General features: G+C 48.4%; 1 protein-coding gene across 1 annotated transcript; it reads right to left on the bottom strand.

Moving 5' to 3' along the window:
• Window positions 1-9,352: 9,352 nt before the first annotated feature.
• Window positions 9,353-11,636, bottom strand: LOC123594463 (60S ribosomal protein L26-like). Its single transcript, XM_045471198.1, has 3 exons — window positions 11,627-11,636; window positions 11,384-11,506; window positions 9,353-9,816 (listed from the first exon to the last, which is right to left on the bottom strand). The coding sequence occupies exons 1-3, from the start codon at window positions 11,634-11,636 to the stop codon at window positions 9,353-9,355; spliced, it is 597 nt and encodes a 198-aa protein (XP_045327154.1).
• Between the last annotated feature and the right edge of the window lie 5,808 nt (window positions 11,637-17,444).

Raw genomic sequence — 17,444 nt, 5'->3', positions numbered from 1 at the left:
TCCTCATTCAACAACTCTCCATTGCCCTCTCCGGCCCTGGTGACCACTGTTCGACTTTCTCTTTCTAGGAACTTGACTATTCTAGTTACTTCACGGAAGTGGAATCCTATAATATTTGTCTTTTTGTGTATCACTCCTTTTCCTTAGCGCAATGTCACAAGGTTCACCCACGTCGTAGCAACGTTACACATTTCGTTCCTTGTTATGGCTGAATAGCATTCTATGGTATGTATCTATCGCATTTCATTTATCCATTCATCTGTTGATGGACGCTTGCGTTCTTTCCACCTCTGGGCTATTGTGAATAATACTGCTACGTACAAAGATCTATTTGAGCCCTTGCTTTCCATTCTTTTGCAATGGAATTGCTGGGTCGTAGAGTAGTTCCACGCTCAGTCTTTTGAGAAACCACCAAACTCTTTTCCACAGTGGCTTTACCATTTCCCATTTCCACCGGCCACGTATGAGGATTCCGTTTTCTTCACATCCTCGCCAACACTTGTTTTCTGTGTGTGTGTGTTTAGTTATTTTAGCCCTCGTGGTAGGTTTGAAGTGGTGTCTCGTGGTTTTAATTTGCATTTCCCTGGTGAATTATGATGTTGCACATCTTTTCATGCGCTCACTGGCCCTTTGTAGATCTACCTCGGAAATACGTGTATTCAATCCTTTGCCCATTTTTGAATTGGGTTGTTGTTGTTGGATGATAAGGGTTCTTGATATATTTCTGGTATTAAAGACTTATCAGATATATGATTTGCAAATATTTTCTCCCATGTAGTAGGTTGTCTTTTTCTTTTCTTGATAGTATCCTTTAATGCACAAAAGTTCTCCATTTTGGTGAAATCCAATTTATCTATTTTTTTCTTTAAAAAAAATCTCTTGCATTTATTTATTTTTGAGAGACAGAGAGAGACAGAGTGTGAGCAGAGGAGGGGCAGAGAGAGAGAGGGAGACACAGAATCCGCAGCAGGCTCCAGGCTCTGAGCTGTCAGCACAGAGCCCAATGTGGGGCTTGAACCCACAAACCGTGAGATCGTGACCTGAGCCAAAGTCGGACGCTTAACCGACTGAGCCACCCAGGCGCCCCACTATTTTTTTCTTTTAAAAATGTTTTTAGGGGCGCCTGGGTGGCGCAGTCGGTTAAGCGTCCGACTTCAGCCAGGTCACGATCTCGCGGTCCGCGAGTTCGAGCCCCGCGTCAGGCTCTGGGCTGATGGCTCAGAGCCTGGAGCCTGTTTCCGATTCTGTGTCTCCCTCTCTCTCTGCCCCTCCCCCGTTCATGCTCTGTCTCTCTCTGTCCCCCCAAAAATAAATAAAAACATTGAAAAAAAAATTTTAAAAAAAATGTTTTTAAATCCATTTTTATTTTTGTTATTTTTGGGTTTTTTTTGTTTTTTTAAATTAATTAATTAATTAATTTTTAAATTTACATCCAAGTTAGTTCGCATATAGTGCAACAATTTCAGGAATAGATTCCTTAGTGCCCCTTACCCATTTAGCCCATCCCCCCCCACACCCCTCCAGTAACCCTCAGTTTGTTCTCCATATTTAAGAGTCTCTTATTTTGTCCCCCTCCCTGTTTTTACATGATTTTTGCTTCCCTTCCCTTATGTTCATCTGTTTTGTATCTTAAAGTTCTCATATGAGTGAAGTCATATGTATTTGTCTTTCTCTGACTAACGTCACTTAGCATAATACCCTCGAGTTCCATCCACGTAGTTGCAAATGGCAAGATTTCATTCTTTTTGATTGCCGAGTGATACTCCATTGTGTGTATCTATGTGTATATATACATATGTATGTGTATATATACACATACATATACATATGCATATATATACATATATATCTATATAGATAGATAGATAGATACACCACACCTTCTGTATCCATCCATCCACCGATGGACATTTGGGCTCTTTCCATACTTTGGCTATTGTCGATAGTGCTGCTATAAACATTGGGGTGCATATACCCCTTTGAAACAGCACACACGTATCCCTTGGATAAATGCCTAGTAGTGCAATTGCTGGGTCATAGGGTAGTTCTATTTTTAATTTTTTGAGGAACTTCCATCCTGTTTTCAGGAGTGGCTGCACCAGCTTGCATTCCCACCAACAATGCAAAAGAGATCCTCTTTCTCCGCATCCTCGCCAACATCTGTTGTTGCCCGAGTTGTGGATGTTAGTCATTCTGACAGGTGTGAGGTGGTACCTCACTGTGGTTTTGATTTGTATTTCCCGGATGATGAGTGATGTGGAACGTCTTTTCATGTATCTGTTAGCCATCTGGATGTCTTCTTTGGAGAAGTGCCTATTCATATCTTTTGCCCATTTCTTCACTGGATTATTTCTTTTTTGGGTGTTGAGTTTGATACATTCTTTATAGATTTTGGATATTAACCCTTTATCTGATATGCCATTTGCAAATATCTTCTCCCATTCCGTCGGTTGCCTTTTAGTTTTGCTGATTGTTTCCTTCACTGTGCAGAAGCGTTTTATTTTGATGAGGTCCCAGGAGTTCATTTTTGCTTTTGTTTCCCTTGCCTCTGGAGACGTGTTGAGTAAGAAGTTGCTGCGGCCAAGCTGAAAGACGTCCGAAGTCGGACGCCCAACCAACTGAGCCATCCAGGCGCCCCTGTGCAGAAGCTTGAGGGTCCCAATAGTTCATTTTTGCTCTTGTTTCCCCTGCCTCCGGAGACGTGTCGAGTAAGAAGTTGCTGGGGCCAAGATCAAAACCAAAGAGGTTTTTGCCTGCTTTCTCCTCGAGGATTCTGATGGCTTCCTGTCTTACGTTGAGGTCTTTCATCCGTCTTGAGTTTATTCTTGGGTATGGTGTAAGAAAGTGGTCCAGGTTCATTCCTCTGCGTGTCGCTGTCCAGTTTTCCCAGCACCACTTGCTGAAGAGACTGTCTTTATTCCATCGGATATTCTTTCCTGCTTTGTCAAAGATGAGTTGGCCATACGTGTGTGGGTCCATTTCTGGGTTTTCTATTCTGTTCCATTGACCTGAGTGTCTGTTTTTGTGCCAGTACCATACTGTCTTGATGATTACAGTTTTGTAATAGATCTTGAAGCATGGGATTGTGATGCCTCCAGCTTTGGTTTTCCTTTTCAAGATTGCTTTGGCTATTTGGGGTCTTTTCTGGTTCCCAGAAACACATTTAGGGTTGTTTGTTTTAGCTCTGTGAAGAATGCTGGTGTTATTTTGATAGGGATTGCTAAATCTATTTTTAAAGTTTTATTTATTTAAGTAATCTCTACACCCAACATGGGGCTCGAACTCACGACCCTGAGATCAAGAGGCGCGTGCCCTGCCAACTGAGCCAGCCGGGCGCCCCTGTTTTATTCTTTTATTGTTTGTCCTTCTGGTATCATATGCATGAAGTTGTTGCCAAATCTGACGTCATGAGGATTTCCTCCAATGTTTTCTTCTAAGAATTTTGTGTTTTAGCTCTTACATTTAGGTCTTTGATCTTTTGAGTTATTTTTTGTATATGGTGTAAGGTAAGGGTTCCATTTCATTCTTTCGCATGTGGATATGCAGTTGTCCCAGCGCCATTTGTTGAAAAGACTGTCCTTTCCCCAATAAATGGTTTTGGTGCCCTTGTCGAAAATCAATTGATCGAGATATGTGAACGTTGGTTCTGTTTTGAGTGTGGGCCTGTCTCACCATCACGAGCTGGTTCCTGAGTTTAGCTGACTGGGGTGGGGGGAATCATCATGCCCATGAGGCTTGAAGATTGCTGGAGAAGGCGTACACAGGGCATCTTCACCTCTCATCTCCGCACATGGGACAGAATCAGTCCAAAAACATGGTCAACACGTAGCGGTTCCATTCGTGAGCTCTGCCTGCTACGTGGTGGGCATGCAAATAAGTGTTGAAAGAATATGAAGAGCCCTTGATTCCCTTGGTAACAATGGAGTAAAACACAATCCCTGTGGTTAAAATCATCTTCGTTCCTAGAAAAGCGAATGGAATTTCTCAAATTAGAATCTGTGACGTTTTCAAATATTCTGATGACTTCTTTACTTTAAAGGAGTGCTCACAGTTTCCAGAAGTTCAAAGAATTCTTCGATTATTCTTTTCTCTCTTTTCGCCCTGGCCTTTATGTTGTGCAACGAAGGACAGCCCCAGATCTCTCTTTGATAAAGGCACTATTAATCTTTCTCACACCTAGGAAGTGAGTACATAATGACACAGAGTAAACAGATCTCTTGGCGTTTACACTTCCTAAACATGAAGCGGGAATAGATTAAGCTGTTCGTTCTCTCTCCGTGGCTACAATATGCTAAGCAGGGCACAAGTGCCGCATTTCAGTAAGGTTGCATTCCAGACCAGCCATCTGACAGGATTCTCAGGTGCTCCATGGGATGGTTGTGTCTCGTGCGGTCGTGAGGCAGATTCTTTCCTGCCAACACGTGTACCCCAGTTCTCTCCACGGTGAACCTGAAGTCATTTCTAAGAACTCATTTGAGGTTGGCAACCCAGTGATTTCCTCTGGATAGACAGTAGGGCCTGCCTAACAGGGCCCATTTTGTGACTGACTACCTCGTCTCCATCAGGGAAGATCGATAGTTGGCATGGCAACGAGCTCGTTTCTCCAGAAATGAGCTCCTTTTATTAAATTTTGCCAGCCATTGATCAATTCCTGATCCACATATCAAAACATGACAAGCAGCTAATGAGTCACAGGTCTGGTCGAGTTAAACAACAACAACAAAATATTCAAGAGACCGAGGGCTGATTTTTTTTTTTTTTTTCCTGTGAATTTGGTCCAAGGATTCTAACACGAAGAGTCGCTGGTACAGCATGAATCCATTTGTAAGGATGTAGATGTCCCAAGACAGGAAAACGGAATGAATAAAACACACTTCACGGCAAGTTTCAGATTGCAATTTGGTCTTTTTCCCTCTTTAGATACTTCAAGACAAAGCTGTTTCTCATACTGTGCCTGCCTTTATTTTCCAAGTTTTATGCCGAAAGACAGAGTGCCTGGCTAGTCGGGGAGCGAGCCGGGACACTTCTTTCCTCGAGGCATTAACAGCATCACCGCCCTTCTTCCTGCAATTTTAGGCTGCCAGGTACTGGGTGTGCAAGGAGGAGCCTGGACACGAGAAAGGATCCCATAGTGAAGAATGGTCAAGACCATGAAGGTGGCCTTGACTCGTTCCCTTCCTATTTTCCTTTCTTCACCTTCCTTTCCATTTCCTGGCCACTCGGCACTTGTCTTCAGCTGATTTTCTCCAACCCAGAGAGCAGACTGATTTCTCCCATAAGTACTGCTCTTGGTTGCGGATCCTTGGGGATTCATCTTCTGTCTTCCGTTAACCAAGTTCATGTCGCTTTAAAGAGTGAAAATAGCATCACGCTCTTGAGTCGGCGGATTAAACCCACACAAAGGGCCTTAATGATGCCAGCGAAGCCACCAAGAAAGATCGTGCCTTAAAAACAAATGTGCTGCCATCTTTATTTGCATTAGAGGTAATAACAGTGCTGCCCTCAGTCTCTTCATATCTGAATTTTTAAAAAGATTTCAATTTGTAAGTAATCTCCACACCCAACGTGAGGCTCAAACGCAGGACCCTGAGATCAAGAGTCACACGCTCTACCAACGCAGCCAGCCAGATGCCCTTCTTCCTATCTGGTTTCGTAAGATCCCATTTAATTTCAATCCTTGTTGCCACGACAGGCGGTCAGGGATCCGGGGTCACCTGCATAACCCACATCAGTACACTTGGTGCGGTTCAGAAACCGCCTGCTTCTTGTTCACTCGGGTAATATTGACCACTGTTGGGAAAAACGAGCTGGGGTCCTGTGTTACTGTGTGAGGTCTATTTGTGTTAGAATTTATTATCATAAAAATAAACTTCCTTCAGTAATGACCCTATAGAAAGAACAGCCTCAAGAGCTCTGGCAGGGATTCCAAACCCGAATTAAAAGGGACGATTTTGCATAGGGGGAATTAGACCCACGTTACCGATAAGTGGTTTCATTATGTCTGATATTATCCAAATGACTGCTGGAAGAATTAAAAGTGATTAGCTGTGGAGTACAAGTGGTGCCGATTTGCTTGTGGAAGTGTCTGGGAACTTTAAAAAATGCAGTTGGCTAAAAGCGAACTAAAATAATTCTGGGACTGATAGCTGTTGTACATAGTACGTATGTATGTATATGTGGGTGTATATCTCTGTCTTGGGAGGTCTGGGTATTTTTTTTCAATGTTTATTTATTCATTTTTGAGAGAGAGAGACAGTGAGAGAGAGTGAGAGATAGAGAGAGAGAGACCAAGCAGGGGGTGGGCAGAGAGAGAGAAAGAGAGAGAGAGAGACAGAATCCGAAGCAGGCTTTAGGCTCCTAGCCCTCAGCACAGACCCCAACGCGGGGCTCGAACACCAACCGTGCGATCATGAGCTGAGCTGAAGTCGGACGCTTCACCGACTGAGCCACCCAGGCGCCCTGACTGAGTATTTCTTTTCTTTTCTTTCTTTCTTTCTTTCTTTTTTTTTTTTTTTTTTTGTTGTTGTTCATTGGTGTTGCTTTAATTATTAGCAATGTGGAACATCTTTTAGAAGGTTTTGTTGACTACCCATATTTCCCCTTCTGAGAGCTTTCTGTTTGTATCCTTGATCCAATTTTCTGTCGAGTTGTCTTTTTCTTTTCTTCATGTTTCTTTATTTCTTTTTATTATTATTTTTTTAAATATGAAATTTATTGGCAAATTGGTTTCCGTCCTTACTGAGTATTCCTTACGGTAGCGTTCTAAGTGTCGCAAGTAGTAAAACAACATTTCTTAGATATTAAAGTAATCACTGAGCCATTCAGTTCAACCTAAAAGCAGATGTTTGTTTGGCACCTGTTACGAACAAGGCAAGCACTACTAGGTTGTATGGGGCAAAGGTAGCCGTTGCAGAATCTGAAAAACTGTTGATGTAAAACAGCGAGGCCCCGGGCCGGTAACAGCCTCGTGTCCTTACAAAAACTACGCCTTGTTAGACTAATCAGATGCCCTTTTGTGACCGAGGGCTCCGCCTGTTAGGTCAAGTGGCTATTGTGGCTGTCACCTAGCCTGGATGTCTCCCGGCTTTTGATTCGGCCTGCAAGGTCACCTCGTGTCCGCCGGGAAGATAGGCTCTGGCCCCACTTCTTTGTTGGCTGCGCTCCAAACTCCTCGAGGACGTGAGCCGCCGCTCTTCCTTCTGGGGTTCCGTAGTGCCCAGCACCCAGTAATCGTGCCTGCTCAGTGACAGAATAGAGGGCCCACCAGGCTGGGTTGCTAAGCAATAGGCATAGATTTCCATCTGTGTAGCTCACTCGCTCTCTCTCTCTCTGCATCAAGACCGGGGCTCGGACGTGAGTTAACCAATAAAAGGCAGCAGAAATGACCCCAAGCTAGTTCTGGGTTCTAAGATCTGGCTGGCTTTGGTTCTGTGCGGGCGGAACGTTTGAGCCACCATGGGAGGCACTACAGAAACCATGTGGAGAGAGAGAAGCTTTCGGGCTACGTGGAGAGCAAGAGAGTCCCAGCCGCGCTGACGCGTGAGCTGAGCCTAGCCCCTGGTTGCTCCGATGGCTGAAGAAACCACTGTCAAGACTGGCCGAAGAACCACCCAGATGAGCCCAGTCCTAATTGAAAAACCACGAGCGAATCAAGTGGGTGTTACCCGGCGACAGACGAGCGAGGCGTTTCACACACAACATCAGGAGGACTGGGGCTGTGCACGGTTGGGGCGCTGCTCGAGTAGTCTGTGACTTTCAATCTCCACGTAACGCAGGGCAGTAGAGCTGATGTTGAGTTATATAAAGCAGGCTCAGGCGGTAGGAGTCGGATGTCACCATGAAAGGATATTTACGGGGGTGCCTGCGTGGCTCAGTCGGTTGAGCGTCTGGCTCCTGATTTCAGCTCAGGTCATGATCTCACAGTCGTGAGATGGGGCCCCGGGCACTGGGCGTGGAGCCTGCTTAAGATTCTCTCTCTCCCTCTGCCCCCCCCCTCAACTTGAGCTGTCTCTCTCTCTCTCTGAATCCCTCTGAAAAAAAAAAAAAATAAAAGGATATTTACGGAGACTCCCACCTACAATTTAAAGGCCGCGGTACCCAGCTCACGAAATAAAACAGGACAAATACAGTTGAAGCCCCCCGTGTACGCCTCCGTGATCACATTTATCTCTCTTCTTCCCGCTCTTTTCTTTCTGTCTGCACAACACGTGCCTGTATGAATCCCTGAGTAATACAGCGTATTTTCCCCAGGGTCTTTTTTTTTTTTTTTTTTTAATTTTTTTTTCAACGTTTATTTATTTTTGGGACAGAGAGAGACAGAGCATGAACGGGGGAGGGGCAGAGAGAGAGGGAGACACAGAATCGGAAACAGGCTCCAGGCTCTGAGCCATCAGCCCAGAGCCCGACGCGGGGCTCGAACTCCCGGACCGCGAGATCGTGACCTGGCTGAAGTCGGACGCTCAACCGACTGCGCCACCCAGGCGCCCCTCCCCAGGGTCTTCAACGTTCTGGAGATGTGTTCACACTCTAGGCTTTGTACCACAGGTGGCTTTTTGGCCAAAATTAGGTTTTTGAGATGCATCCATGTTGGGAAGTGTAGCTTCAGTTCATTCACGTCCGCTGCTGCATAGTATCCTTTTGTGTAAACTTATGACAATTGTTCAGCCATCCTCCTGTCAGTGGACTTTTTCTCCCCGGGTCTGTGCTCGCACGGGGTCGTAGGGGACAACGTTGTACGTGTCTTCTTAGAGATGTCAAGAAGCGTGCTTCCTGCCTCCCGTGCCGTGAACCTCTGTTACCAGATAGAGCTAAAGCGTCCTGCACAGTTACAATTCCGTTTGTAATGTCTGAAAAGATCGACTTCTCTGTCTCCTTGCCATGTTTCACATTGCCAGACGCTAATATTTTTGCCAGTCGGATCGTGGGCCGCAATGTATCTTTTGTGGTCTCCCTTCATGTTTATCCTGTTCAACAGAGGTTTAGGAAGGTAAAGCAACGTTCTCAATCTCACCCGGCTGAGGATTAGCAAAGCCAGGATTTCAGTCCAAGTCTGACCACATTTGAACATAAAATACAGTAGCTGCATTCCATCGGCCTACATTTAGTCTCTATTAGTAAGAACAAGCCTTTGAAATAGACGCTTCTGAGATCACCAGAATTGTTCCTCTTGGAATCTCTTAATCTTGGAAAGTTCAACTTGGTATCTTAAGACACGAAAGGGAGCAAGAAAGAAATCCAAACATCATTTATTCTCAGGTCCGCGTAACTCCTTGGATTTGTGTTTTTCATAATTCTTTTTTTTTTTGTTTGTTTGTTTCATTCTAACAGTTTTTATTGAACGTCGTATACAAGATTACTTTATTCCCACACCTTCTCGATTGGCGAGTACTTGGCGAGATTCGGCTTTGCGTTCAAGGATCTTTTTGCGGCCTTTGTCCAGTTGTGGTGCAGTGATAACCACCTTGCTGGGGTGGATGCCCACGTGGCCAGTTGTGCCATTGGCCTTCTCTTGCTGTACTCGTTCGGTGTAGATGACGTATTTCTTCCTGCAAACCCGGACCACTTTGCCAATTTGCTGACCTTTGTAGTGTCCTCGCACAACGTGTACTTCATCGTCCTTCCGGATGCCCGCGGATCGAACGTTGTACTTCTGTCGCAGCTCTTTGGGAAGACGGGAAGACATAATCTTCCTGCGAATGTGGGAAGGTGCGTTGAAATGCCTCTTACGGTTCTTGCTCCGGTCAGAGGTCACAAACGGATTGAACTTCAGGTTGGCCGCTGTAGCTCCGGCGATGGCCACCGGTGCTTTGCAGAATTCTTAAAATGCGACTCACATACACAGACACACGAACATACCCGCACGTAATGAGACATTTCCTGGCACCAAATAATAGAACCTTGAGGGTTATAGATACTATGAGACAGAACAGTTAGTACTGAGTGGTTAATTTACATGACGAATGTTTTACATTGTAGCACAGCTTGTCCAATTGATTAAACTATAAAAGTCAGATGAAACCAAAATCCCTGTGAAAACAAGAATCCACCGATCCCCTAAAACTGTGGATTTGAGAAGCAATACCTAGACGAACACAGCAGCTGAAAACCAAACGAAAACAAGAAGTGTCTGGCTTGACATGGAATTGTGGAGAAAGAGGAATTTTTCCTAAGGAACAGTTGATTTGTAATAATCCTCAGGATCTGCTACAGCTCAGATGCCATCCGTGTCCCCCTGGAGCTTAGTAGCGAGGAGGAAGGGACTAGCCATTAAATAACCTCCTTCTGAGGTCCCTGGGCACATTACAGTTGGATAGACGCTACGAAGGAGAAAATGGAATACATCGGCGACGTGGAAAAGGAACGTTTTCCAGGAGAGTGAGGTGTCTGATGTCAGTCTGGCCCGGTGGGTGGACAATCCGCAAGAACGGGCTGGAAGGGAAAGAGTCAACGGGACCTAAATCGGGGGAAAGGGAATCAGTACAGTGACGTGCTGTCTAAGCCACAGAGTGAGAGAGGTACAAGACAAGTCAGGGGAAGAGACAGAGAGGGTGCCCGTAGATTTGCTTACTCCTCTCCCTGTAAGGGAGGCATTAGTTACTAGAGAAGAGCCAAAGAGCTCACTGAAGAAGAAAGCGAGGCTCTCAAGAGGTGGCACTCACGGAGCTAAGGCGGGCGAGCCGGGAGCCACGAGGGGCAGGCTGTTGGAAGGGTGGACAGGTTGCAGACGGGGGGGGGGGGGGGGCTTCCCGAACACGGCCCCGGGGACGCAGGGAGCCCACTCGACTCGGGGCAGGTCCCCCTGAGCGCCTTAGAAAAGGGGAGGAGCTTCGGGGTGAATGGGGGGCCATGACCAGATGGGAAAGACGAGTGCGAACTCATCTGCGCCTTTAACAGAGGAGTTGTCTGACTTGAGCCCGAATAAACTCGCCAAGTTTCTTGATTCACAGGGGGCGCAGCGTTTTCATTTTCGTGCCAAAAGACCATCTCCTAGGATATGGAGACCATCTGTGTCAAGGAGCAAAGCCCCTAAAGATGATTTCAATGTAAAATGTGGCGTGACGGGGGCCATATTGTCTGACACTGTCCAACCCCTTTCGTATTTCAAAAGTTAAGCACAAAGGAAGTAAAAAACTGCCAGCAACAATGAACCAGAATTCCCAGACAGCTCCAGGGGAGAGAGAAGGCTTTGACAGAATTAAGACAAGTCAGCATGGATGCGCACAGAGGTGTCTGAAATCACTGAGTGTGGGGTTGGCAACGAGCGAAGGACGACGGCCAGCTCAGTGAGCAGCCACGGCCACGGGCCCCACGCTGGCCCAGCTCCTTGCCACTGAGGATCACGGTGGGAAGAAGAGACCCCCCTCCCCGCTCACACACAGGCTACCACTTGGCACGAGCTCCTGGCCCACGGCCTCTGCGGTCGCCACAATGAATTCTTCTCCCGCGCTTGCTTGGCTGGGCGTGGTGATCCCAAGTTCTTGATCAGCAAACTCTTGCTTTTCGGTGGCTGTGAGTTCATGGTTGGTGCAGCCGGAGAAGGGTGCCTGGAAACTCCTCACGCCGCTCTCTCTGTGTTGGACGCTTTCCACTAATAGGAGGGGAAAAAAGGAAACTCTTGTCCATTCACCTGTCTTCATGCCAAGGACGCCCCTGATTCCTTCGCCTTCTTTCCTTGCTCCCCAAGGGGTATCGCCTTTATTTTCTCCCTCTGTGTCTTTCAGTCGGCGAACACCTCCGGGCACGTGTGTGGGGAGACACCGTGCTGGGCGCGGAGGGCCCGGCAGGTGGACAAGCTTAAGTTCTTAGCTCAGTTCTGGAGCTCAGATAGTGTGGCCAGGCAGGCTGGGGCAGAGGCTGGCACACGAGGAGGGGGGAGGAAAAGTAGTTCTGGCTCACGCCCTTAGGAACAAATTGCTGGAAGAAGTGGCATTCGAGGCGATCCCCGGACGAAGAGCACAACCGTATCCCGTGTGTACCTGGGGGCAAGCCTAAAATTTGAGAGGCTGGGCCAAGAGTTAGCTGGGAAAAGCTAGCCAATGGGCCAATAAAACACGTTCTAGCCTTCCTCTCCCGACAAATACGCCTTTGCGACAATCGGAAAGGCCAGGCTGGAATTTAAAATTCTCGTGCTCCTTGGAACTCTGGGCTGGAACACGGCCACACAGGGGGAGCCAGTCTCCGACCTAGAGCCTGTCCCTCGCCCCTCCCTCGCCCGGGGACTGGGCCTCACCTCAGCAGGTCCAGAAGTCCTCAGAAGCCCCCACAAACAGCCGTTCCTCTATCACGCCTCAGACCTAGGGCACTCACACTGTCCCTCTCAGGCCCCCGAAGTGAGTTTGGAGTCACTCGGGCAGGAATTTCCGGGGTCCCGGGTTCTCTGTGTTTGGTCTAGAAGCTGGGTGGTGGGAGGCCAGGCTCCGGGGATGGAGGCGGGGGACGGGGGGGACGCCTTCCCTCGGCCCTGCAGATGCCTTGCCCCGTGGGAGGGACGCGGCTAGAGAATGGCCAGAGCAGTTCTGGCCCAAAGCGGTGGAAAGCTCCAAAGCGAGGACACAGGCCACTCCCTGCGAGCCTTCAGGCGAGCAACGCTTTTCGAACCCCTGCGTTTCCGATCTGCAAAATGGGGATGATGACAGGACCCAACTTAGCGGGTAGGATTGAGGGTTACACGAGACAACACGTGCCAACGGCTGTTAGAACAGCGCCTGGCGCGTTGTAACTGCTCGGCGGATGACAGACCTTGCCTTTGGAGGCAAGCTGGTAAGAAGGAGGTAGAAGCAGCTTCGGCACGTCCCGAAAACACGTTAACGAGCAAATCTTTCTCGTAAGTTGTAGATGAGAACCGTTCGTCGCGAAAGCTTTGACTTTGTGCGCGCCGAGCCGAAGCCTGCCGCCGGCGGAGAGCAGGGTTGGGTGAGCCCAGTCACCGGGCATCAGGAGCGAAGAAGAATCCTTTGCCTTCTCCTCAGGGAGGATGAATACCTTTCTTGCCACCTCCTACCCTTCGGTGGCAGTGGTTTGCCCGCAACCCTTCCGCGTGAATAACGGGGCTCACCGCAGTTCGTTAGCGACAGGTCGGAAGGTTCGAGGGGTCACCGACCCCGGTTTGAGGTAATACACCTGCCTCCCCGGGTTACCGGTGGCGTAAAGGCTCATGCCCCAACGCCACTACTTACCCACTGTGGGACGCTGGGCAAACGTCCTCACTTCTCCGTCTCGGGAGTACGGGGACCGTAATGCCGAAAATCCTACCTCACGGGGTTGGCGCAGGAGTGAAGTGAAAACACATAACGTGCTTCGAAGGAGCCCATAGTAAGCCATATGTAGATACGATGTGCACACCAGTATAAGGAATCCTGGCCGGAAGCTTGCTACCCCTCCAACAACCACCCACGAACACCTGCAGAATCAGGGGGGTTTCGCCGCACTCAGGGAGCTTCAGGCTTAATCAGCCTCGTGGGAATCGTCAATACTTAACTGAATTTTTCTTGCAGGTGAGGCGCCGTTCTACGTTTTTGGCCCCAAGCCTCAGCTCACGGATCCGCTGTGCTGCTCTCAGGAAGGGAGCTCAGAGAAATGGGGCAAAGGAGGCGGAGATGTGAGGAGGCAGTTTTCCCCACTTGGGGGCAATTTCTGGCTTGTAGACTGCTATCTTGTCACTGTGTCCTCACGTGGTCGAAGGTGGGAAGAGGGCTCTCTGGGGTCTCGTAGATAAGGGCAGTGCTCCTACTCGTGAGGGCTGCACCTCATGACCTAATCCCCTCCCAAAGGCCCACCTCTTCATATCATCACATTGGGGGTTAGGATTTCAACATATGAACTCTGGGGGACACAAAACATTCAGTCCATCGTGGATCCCTTGTGGCTACAGGATGTGGTTGTGACCACCCGGTAATAAGTGCGGTATCGGGTGTGGGCTGTGGCAGGCGGCCTCGTTCTTTTTCGACCACTCAGGTATTTGGAGGCAAGAAGGCTGATTCATCCAGGAGAATGCCTTGCCAACACGGGTCTTCTTCCCCGGCCGGATAGATCTTCATTTGCCTTTCCCGCTTTGGAACTGTATCCAGGGGGTCATTGGCAACGGATGGGTTCAAAGGTGGCGACGTGCCTTGTACCCAGCAGGGTTACTAGAAGGGGGTCCTCACGGAACAGCAGGACCGGATGCCAGGTGCTTAAGGGGGGGGGGGGTAGCTGTCTGGGACTCCATCCAGTGGAAACGGGTAGCCTGCTTCCGATCCAAGAGAACCGTAAATGGCTTGGACTGGAGGGGAGACTGGAGATCACTGAGACGAATGTCATTCCCACACTAAAAAACTGAGACACGGAGGCCGCAAGAGGGGGACTCACTTTTGTAAGGTCACACAGCATGCTTCCCTCTACTTCCGTTTGCCGTGGTGAGCGTCTTCCTATTTGCATCTACTGCGGGGTGCCCTGGGACAAACTCCTTCCGGCACATTTATCAGCGGTGTGAGGTCTACACAATGAGATGTTTTCTTTCATGTAAAACTAATGTTGCCTCACCAGTTAACATTGAAGTCCCCGGAACGGTCATTTCCTCACTAGGATACTTTTGCTACAAGCTTTTCATGAATCCGATCATAAATGCAGCAATGTTATTGAGCGGCTTACTTAAGTCTTCGGGAACCACAGGGGACTGGAGGCATTGTCTGTTTTTATGACCAAAAGAAAGAGAAACACATAACAAGCTAAAGAAGCTCAACTTAAAAATTGGTTTTGTTCAGTATAGCGTAAGAAACTCGTTTCGTCATTCGTTCGCCCAACAAATGCGTATTGAGCACCGACTGGGGGGCGAGGCACCACACGAGGACTTGAGGGGCTAGCACGGGGAATCGTTCACTTAGCAAACACTGAACGCCCATTTCTTTTCAAGGGGCTCACTGCCCAATAAACAACTTAGCAACCAACCTCCCCGATGCAGAAAGTAAGGGCCATAAACGATGCACAAAGTTCAGAGAAGGAAAGAGTCATGTCTGGTGAGACCAGGGAAATCTTCCTGGACGAGGTGACATCAGACCGGCTCTTGAATGTAGGTAGGATCTGGAGCTGCACAAATGGTTCTGAAGGACATTCAGGGTGGGGGACGCGGGGTGTTCAGAGGTGTTGGGAGACACGGGGTCTTAGAGCTTGGTTAGAGTACGGGTTTCAGTAGCTTGGTTGCTGGACTTGCTTCAAGGGGAGGCTAGAGGGAAGGCAGAAGGTCAAATGGGCAGAATCCTAGCATGCCTGCCCCGGTTTCCACCAAAGCACCTCTGCCTTAATCCATTTTCTACATCACAGGCCCACACAAGATCTTATTTGAGGGGGCAAACAAGGGTTCCACTGATACAAACAAAAACTTAAAACAACTGGACCAGAACACAGATAGAATGCCTGGCAAGAAAATGTCGGAGACAAGACTGGAAAAGTTAGGCCGGGCCCTAAGCGAGAAGGACCTTGATAATGAACCCCTGGGGAACTTCAATCAGAGAAAAAGGATGAGATTCATGACTGCAGGGGGGCAGAGTAGACTGGGGCAGGCAAGACGGGAGGGAAAGGCATCGATCAGTTCCTTAGTGGGTCAAGGAGCCTGGATCCCTACCAGGCACTGTCCTGGGTACCGGGGCTATGATGGTTAACCACACACAAAAAGCCTTGCCCTCACAGAATTTATGTTCTAGAAGGAGGCGGCGGAAACAAACAAGTGAAGAGGTGAGTGGTGAGATACATAGATAAAGCAGGGTGAAGGGACAGAGAGTGAGAGGGTCCCATCCGATGTGGGTCGGTCAGGGAAGGCCTCCCGGAAGCAGCGACATTTGGGTGAAGACCTGAATTGAACTATGGGGCTACACGGGCCCGTGAGGCAGCGAGTTTCCTGAGGTCGGCGTGTGAAAGGACCGGCAGGGAGGTGGCCGCAGCCAAGCGAGCAGCGGAGAAAAGTGTTAGAAGATCAGGTCGGAGAGGTCACGAATACGGGAACATCAGGGCCTTATAGGTCATGCCAGGGGCTATGGATTTTATTTGAAGTGTGCTGGGAAGCTGTTGGAAGATTTTGAGCAGATGCGTGACATGATGTGACTTATAGTTTTTTTTTTCAACGTTTATTTATTTTTGGGACAGAGAGAGACAGAGCATGAATGGGGGAGGGGCAGAGAGAGAGGGAGACACAGAATCGGAAACAGGCTCCAGGCTCTGAGCCATCAGCCCAGAGCCTGACGCGGGGCTCGAACTCCCGGACCGCGAGATCGTGACCTGGCTGAAGTCGGACGCTTAACCGACTGCGCCACCCAGGCGCCCCATGTGACTTATAGTTTTAAAGTGATCACTCTGGCTGCTCTGTGGATTATAGACTAAGGGGGGCAAGGGTGGTTTGTTCTGCAGCAATAGAGACCAGCAACTCTGTGTGTGTGTGTCTGTGTGTGTGTGCACGCGCGCGCGCTCGATTCTGATCTGCTGGCCTTTTGATCTGTCTGGGGAGTCAGTACCACACTGTTCTTGCCACTCTGGCTTTGTCGTATGCCTTAGTATCTGCCAGGGTGACACCGAAGTATTCGTACGGGTAGAATTGAATCATATAAACCATCATGGTGCCCTTTATTTTATTTTATTTTCTATTTTTTAATGCTTATTTTTGAATGAGAGAGAGAGAGAGAGCGAGCGAGCGAGCGGGGAGGAGGCACAAACTCACAAACTGCAAGATCATGACCTGAGCCGAAGTCGGACGCTTAACCGGCTGAGCCACCCAGGCGCCCCAATTTTATTTTATTTATAAGTTTTATTATTATTATTTTCTTTGTCTTTATTTTTTAGAGAGAGAGTGTATGAGCAGGGGGGAGGGCAGAGGGAGAGAGAATCTATTTTTTTTTTATTTTTAAAAAGTTGACTTATTTTGAGAGGGAGAGAGAGTGTGCGCAAACAGGGGAGGGGCAGAGAGAGAATCCCAAGCAGGCTCCACGCCGTCAGCATGGAGCTCCAAGCGGGGCTTGAACTCACAACGGCAAGATCATAACCTGAGCCAAAACCAAGAGTTGGACGCTCAACCAACTGAGCCACCCAGCGGCCCTGAGAGAGAGAGAGAGAGAGAATCTTAAGCACGCTCCACTCTCAGCACGGAGCCCAACGTGGGACTTGATCTCACAACCCTGGGATCATGACCTGAGTCAAAATCAAGAGGCGGACGCTCAACCGACTGAGCCTCCCAGACACCCCTCCCTCGAATCTTGATTCCATCTGCTTGGCATTTTGTTCCTGTCCCTTACCTTACTACACCTTGTCTGAGTCATTTGTGTACCCGCCCTTAAGGTCTTGAGAGGAAGCCTTGGCTCTTACTGTTTGCAGTCCCCCTATCACCCAAAACAGTGCATGCAGCAGGTGCTTGATAATTGCCTGGTGAGCTAAATTTGGTGGACTAACTTCGTTGTTCTGTTTACTCCCATCAGGTTCCTTGT

The sequence above is a fragment of the Leopardus geoffroyi genome, chromosome X, assembly GCF_018350155.1.
Source record: "Leopardus geoffroyi isolate Oge1 chromosome X, O.geoffroyi_Oge1_pat1.0, whole genome shotgun sequence".
NCBI classification, from domain to species: Eukaryota; Metazoa; Chordata; class Mammalia; order Carnivora; family Felidae; genus Leopardus; species Leopardus geoffroyi.
Note: the sequence above shows the minus strand (reverse complement) of the source record. Positions and strands in the feature narration are given on the sequence as shown.